Source organism: Dunckerocampus dactyliophorus, chromosome 1 (genome assembly GCF_027744805.1).
Source record: "Dunckerocampus dactyliophorus isolate RoL2022-P2 chromosome 1, RoL_Ddac_1.1, whole genome shotgun sequence".
Classification (NCBI taxonomy): domain Eukaryota; kingdom Metazoa; phylum Chordata; class Actinopteri; order Syngnathiformes; family Syngnathidae; genus Dunckerocampus; species Dunckerocampus dactyliophorus.
Window position 1 is genome coordinate 29668165 of NC_072819.1, and position 7227 is coordinate 29675391.

Here is a 7227-nt window from a genome sequence, read left to right on the forward strand (position 1 = left end):
TTTTGGTTTTGGAATATGGTGGGAACCAACACTGGCACAAGGAGAACATGCAGACTCACCCAGAACATTCTTCTGTTTTCCTTAACAAACTAATTTTATGTAATTTAATTTTACCATTTAAAGATAATACAGGGTGATGGCAAAAATGGGCATAAATCTACAGTATGTTATTCCAACAATGCTCCATAGTGACATGCCCTCTCCTTGAGCACATGTGTTGGGTTAACTGTATCACAAAGGTCAGTGTGTTTGAACTGCTTCTGTGCGCCGTAGGAAATGCCCTCCATGGCTCTACATGAAAAGTTTGAGTCATTGTGACCAATGGGAAGCAGCACAGACAAACTGGTTGGGAATTAGAGGATGAGCCTCAGGTGGAATTATGGTGGTATCTGTTCATGGAATGGTCACGCCAAACACTAAGAGGGAAACAACTGTGAGGAGACCAAGAATGTAGTACATGTATCAATTTAACAAAGATGCAAGATGTAATGACAACAACGAGTAATATATGTAACTATGTAATAATAGTTACATACATTAATGTAACGAACTAAATGTAATGGATGTAACTAAATGTAATCACAACAACGTTTATCTTGTGTTTTTAATAACAGGTTTTAGTCAATAAGTTTTAGCCCAAAAAGATTCAAAGCAGTCAGCTCTGACACACAAAATGATACAAAGAGAGTAAAATTAACATTTTGGCAATTTACACATGAAAAAAGGTGTTACTGTAGTATCTTCTGCCTTATAATCCACAGTTTGTCACAGACATGGAACTTGCATTGACTGGCTCATTTTGCTGCCGCGCCGACAAATTTGAATAGTGGTTTTATGTCACTATTTTCAACCATTTAACAAATGACAGTTATGCTCAAATTATAGTTAAAGGGATAGTTTGAATTTTTTGCCTAAAAAAAAAAATCTGACCTCACAATCGCTCTGCATTGCTTTCTCTCTTCCCTCGTATCACTGCGCGCTATCGCCTGTCCATTGTTGTGTATCTAATGAAGATGGCTGCGATGTGTTTACGTATGTATTCCACAGCTGACGCTCGCATCTTCACGTCAAAAATTCCGAACTATCCCTTTAAGAGCTCAGGCTGATGTAAGTATGGTGCAACAATAGTAATAGATCATAAATACATGCAAATTGTAGCACATTGAGGGGTATGGCAGTTATTTTGTCTTGTGCTCAAATATTCGGGCCTCAGTGCTCCACATTGCACTTTTATCACTTCCAAAGCAACATTACGACTCTAATACGAATCCTAACAACAAAGACACTGTTTAAAAAAAGTACAGAATGTTTGTTATGGTCTAACTTCCAGCAAAGTGTGAATCTTCCTGTTGTGTCGACAAGTCTTGTGATCATGCCAGCAGTTCAAAAGAAAGGCAACAAGGAAGAACGCGCATCGAGTAATGACGCAACACTCTGTTAGAAAGAGATTTGTGCCGTGCCATTTTCTTTGGCAAACGCCTTACGCAACTTTTGTGCAAAATGTTTGTATTCCACCTGAGATGTGAGACTTCAATTTATCATGCTAAACGAGGCCAAAGGCAAAAGAGTGTGTATGCACTGTCACAACCGCAAGCTTGTGTAGCCACAACATGGCTGCTTGTGTCTATCACAAACACAGGAGCACTCTCTCTGCTCCTGTGTTTACCTGTCAACATGCAGCATGCTTTAATCACACAGTAGGAAAGCTGGCTGTTGGTAAAGCCTCAATGTATAATAAAGAGCCACATATTCTGCTTTAATGTGCTATAGTTGGATCTTGACGGGGACCATGGCTTGTCACGGCAGTGAGGTGCCCTTAAATTCAGCATGGGAATCCAACAGAGGTGCATTACTGTAGACTGAATGGACATGAATGGACTCTTAGTGTACCTCTATTTGTGACAGTAAAGTTAATGTCCAACAATTAAATGAATGTTAGCAAACACATGCCTCCCAATGTGATAAGATTGCGGAAATGACAATCACAAGGCAGATATATAAAAGAAACATGGTAACAGGAATTAAAGAGGTTCAAATTACTCTGGTGTGTCAGCCTGTTTATGGCAGCACCAGCAGTGAAACTATTTATTTTAATGCCAATTAATCACTTTTATCACCTCTTTCTGGTGAGGGGAGCAGTGTCATCTCATGGGACAAAATACACTTAGTCTGAGATGACCAGAGGTCTGGTCATAGTTTGTTGCAACACCTGGTTGAGAAGCATCCAATTGTCTTAAAAATGGTTAAAAACATTGTTCTGTAAAGGCATTCTGTTCTGTAAAGTGAGAATTTTCTTCACTGCTAATAAAAAAGGTGAATAAGAGAACAAAGGTTTCACTTAGTGTGTATCTGCTGATCGACATGTAATGCCACATGATAGTGACTGGAGGGGATGAAAATGAGAACATGCACATGATGTATTTATCAGTGATCTTTCACAGAAAATCTCATTTTCTCAAAAAGATGCTGCATAACCAAAACTAGAAGACAGCATCATTTGCAAATCACCAGGTTTCAGTTTGAGCTCACATAACAGGGTGTTATTATTTAAAACAATTAAAGGAGATCCCAAAGAAATGAATGACTTTAAAGTGATTATTAGGTAATACGGGGGAGGCAGCTATAGTTCTGATACCATTTTGGTCTTTTCCAAACCATGAAGTTGATTGTTTAGTTTTTGCCGCTGTATGAACTCTGAGGTTTCTTCAAGAATCTGCCCTGGGATGTGGAAATCAGCTGGCGTGTTCTGCAGAGCAGATGACTCCTGAAGGCCTTCATGTTCCACCTCGTCTGGAGTCACTCCGCTGTGAGAGTTGCACGGCTCCAGATTGCACGCCGTGCCCTGAAGGAACTGTAAGAAGTTCTCCTCGATGGAGGCCTCTCGGCTGGGCAGCTGTTCCCCCTGACCAGACCCAGCCCGCTTGAAAAGGCAGGCCACGTGGCGCCCCAGTTCTTCGCGAATCTGACGATTGAGGCAGCCGTAAAAGAAGGGGTTGGAGGTGAAGCAGAAGTAGCCAATCCATGTGACCACACCTTCCAACCGGGCCAGCGAAGCGGGAGAGGTATACACGACAGCTGAGTAGAGATGGAAAGAAAAGTATGGCAGCCAGCAGCACAAGAACTGGCCTCCCACCGCCACCAGAATCACAGCGGCCTTCCCACCACCAAATGTCCTTTGAGGTGTGTTGCGGGAGCCCGTCCCTCCAAAACTTGCAGCCATAGTGGAGTGGCTGCTGGTCGACTCAGAACGTTGTCTCAGTGTGTCCATCCAAGTAGGGAGTGGGCCATGATGCATGGCTGCCACTCGAGCCACCTTGAACATATTGCAGTAGACCACTAAAATAATCAACATGGGACACAGGAAATAGATGAAGGTGAAAAAAACCATGAAGAGCAGCCGTGTGGTCCTTCCTCCCGCCCAGTGGAGGGAGCAGTATGTCTGACCTGAGATGAGCACTGAAGGAGAGGTCATCCCCTGGTTACCTTGGAGCAGCCACCCCAGGAGAGGCACCAATGACATGACAACGGCTTTAATCCAGACCCCCACAAGCACCATCACCACCACCCCCAAAGTCATCTTCACCTCGTGGCGCATGGGGTGCACGATGTAATAGTAGCGCTCCACGTTGATGGCGCAAATGGTGAGGATGGCCGCGCTCACCAGGCAAACACTCAAGCAGAGGTAGCTCTGACACAGAGCCTCGTGTACCATGAACTGGTCCGACACCACTCCAAGTGGCATCAAAACCAGCGCCGCCAGCAGGTCCACCAAGCACAGGTGGAACACAAATGCAAACTTGCGCAGCTGCGCCGTTTTGGTGATGACAATCATCACAGCGAGGTTCCCCACCACAGCTAGGGTGTCCATTATGAGCATGGCACACACAGCTAAAAACTGGTTCACGCTTGCTCCGGTGTGAATGCTTGTGACGGGCTGGCTCAAGTTGGAAGCATTTGGATGTAGCGAGAGGGGAAACGAAGGAAATCCCGAGAGCGAAGTGTTCCAGGAGGGACTTGGTGTGACAAGGTGCTCCATGAGAGGATGGGATATGGAGAAGAGAGTCCGCTGAATGTCACGGGCCCATCTCCCATCCTCCCCTGGCGTAGGGTGTCACAGAGAAGTTCAAGAGGTGGATTCGGTCATGGCAGCCCAAGCTCCACACATCTTGTTTCTGTGGTGGACTGGACCTCAAAGGGGGGCTCAGAAGACCGATGTCCCTTGTAGATGAAGCAGCTTAGATCCTCCACTTTGAAATTAACCAGGCAAAGCTGAAAAAAAGAAATATTGTCATTCACAAAGAGGTACATTGTAAAAGAGGTGCTAACATTTGTACAGTATTATTAAATTATTTGATCACTATCAAAATTAAGATTATGGTTACTTTTATTATTGCATATCAATGAATAATGAAAAAATACAATTTGAATCAAAATCATATTCTACACCTTCATTGGTACCCTCCTCTTACAAAAAAATATAATAATATAATATAATTTTAATATTTGTATAATGAATGATAATTTTATTATTATATGGGTTTTTGTATTTATTTTGGGGAGTGTGGTGGAACTATTTCTTTCTCATCTATTTTTATATTTATTTTCTCATTTATACCTTTTTAATATAGCAGGTTGTGAGTCCAGCACCTGTATGCAAGTGACTATTAGAATTATGTAAAAAAAATTATGTAAAAAACAAGTTTGGAAAGATTGGCTGTGATTGTAATAGACATGTGACCTGATACACTTATGTGGTGTGCCTGGGTCATAATTTAGAATCTTTTTGACATCTGAATTAAGTGTCAGTGAGAACCCTTGTTCCCTTCAAAATGAAAAGCACGATGTATAAAAAAGATGAAACTTCATGTCTGTTGGTGATTGGAGGAAAGCAAATTGATTTAACGCATCCTAAACCATTACCCAGGAGATATGGTGTCATCTGTGGTCGCAAAAGGGAGGATCAACTCAACAATATGTGCTGTGCGCTCTGTGTTTACTGTCATAACCTCATCTGCACACTGTAAAACTTGTAGGACGAGCACCAAGTACGGGTACATTTCCATATGCCGTGCACCTGCATGGGCAAGTTTTCCATTCAGCCATGCTAGCGAGGCGCCTGCTCTTTCCCTGCCCACATGCATGCAGATAGCGTCACAATAACCTGACAGACTTGGCATAGTGGCCTTTTGCTAAATGGGTCAAAGGGTCACAGTCACCTTCAGCCTAATTACCTGTAAATGAAGCATAAACTATGACTTGGCGTGCAACAAATGAAGAGCAGCTCTCTGGAGAGCCTTAGTTTGTATCAGTATTGATTGTTTTGTTTTGTCACCATAGAATTTGTGTGCAAAATATACACAGCAAATAGTTTCAATGTAAGGCAGAAGAAGCAATGGATTCAGCAAAGAAAATAATAAGGAAACATAAATATTATACTGGTTTAGTATTATCATTAAATCTAATGAATAACAATAACAATCACAAAAGGCCCTCCAATGGTTATTTAGAGTAACAATGTCCAAGTCAGTTCAAAGATCGATACATGAGAATTGAGGGGAAATAAATAAATAAACACACTTTTCAAACGGGGCAACAAAAAATCTTTCAATCAAAGTCCCAATTGGAAAGGACAATTACAGTTCACTAAACTGTCCTAAGATCTTAAATTCATTGCACATTTTCTGGATCAAAACATGATGAACATCTGTAAGAACTCTTGACACAAGCCACATCGCTGCAGTCTTGGTGGGGCTTACTTAGTCATGCTATGCTGGATTTTCCTTAAATTTACCACTCGTCTGTATATTGAAATTCGACCTCTGAGGGTTTTAAAAAAGCGAGATTCAACAGAGTCTCTCTGGCTGCAAAGGGGGAAACCATATGACCCAATGATATGCACATGACACTGTGAGGAGAAAGCAAGCCCGTTGTTCTGCTACACTATGACTCCTGACTCCTCTGTGAAAGTGCTCACTAAGTTTGGAGATCCAGGAGGATCTCATTCGAGTACAGTACAGTAAATACAGTATTTTACCTTTTCACTCAAACACACACAAGGTCTCCCATACACTTTATTCACAGAGCATGTACATGCGTGTGTGATGTGTGTCACATACCTTAGTCTGCAAATAGCTGCTCACTGGTGTGCAGGTTCACGGTCTCTTGATGTGTCTCTCCCATACAGACAAACACATACACACAGCCAACACAATGATACACACCAGTCACACACATCCAGTGGTGGGCTATAGTGGGCTAAGCAGACGAAGAGTGGGATGCTCCTGTGTCTCCTCCTCACCTGGCCCCTTTCATCTTGTCATCGCCTCCCACCCAAACCCTCCCCCTCTCTCAGGCCAGTCGCCCTCCCCATTCCTCAAAACACACACACACACCCCTCCCTCTTGCAGCTCCCCTCCAAACCAGGTCCTCGGTCCAGGTGGGGGAGGCAAAGCTGGAACAGAGGGGAGAGATGGAACAGCAAAGCATGAGGCTCTCACACACACACACACACACACACACACACACACACACATATGCACACTTACATGCACATTCATACACTCCTCCACTCCACACAGTCTCCCACACACACACATGTAGTGGCTTCAATATGTGTTCAGGGCAACTGCAGAGCAGACAAGCAGGGTGGGTGGGCAGGAAGCACTGTTCTCAACTGCAAGGTCCTAGTGCCTCCTATCATCCCCTTCCCTCTACTCACTCTGCTTTTCTCCCCCCACACTCATCTCAACACAGGTCACACTGTGTTCTTTTTACAGTGCAATTAGGAGGCACAATCACATTCACCCTCGAGATAAGAGACACTGTCAAATTCTCCATCTTGTAGTACGCTCAGTACGCCATAATCTCCCTTGATGCACAACAATCCAGCAAAAGCCGTCTCACGAGGTGGGATTATTGATTGGCAGACAGGGAAAGAATTCGACTGGTTAATGTTAATGAGTTGAGATTAACATTTACAAAATAGAACACATTATGTTACATCAAGTATTTCCAACCCTTCAGAGGGAGTAGTTTGTTATTAGTGAGCTGTAGTTTTAAATTTGGACATACACATAATTTCATAGGGTCGTTTTACATCAAGATGATTTAAATCCTTCTAAAGACTCTAAATTAAAAAAAAATACTCTTAGGTGATCACTTTTGTTCAGTCACCAGGTAACAAAATAATAAAATTAGTTGATTTTAGTAATTACATTAGATGGATAA

General features: G+C 42.7%; 1 protein-coding gene across 1 annotated transcript; it reads right to left on the reverse strand.

Moving 5' to 3' along the window:
• Positions 1-6345, reverse strand: gpr61 (G protein-coupled receptor 61). The gene is made up of 2 exons (XM_054780265.1): positions 6117-6345; positions 1-4269 (listed from the first exon to the last, which is right to left on the reverse strand). The coding sequence occupies exon 2, from the start codon at positions 4034-4036 to the stop codon at positions 2621-2623; it is 1416 nt and encodes a 471-aa protein (XP_054636240.1). The 5' UTR covers positions 4037-4269; positions 6117-6345; the 3' UTR covers positions 1-2620.
• Between the last annotated feature and the right edge of the window lie 882 nt (positions 6346-7227).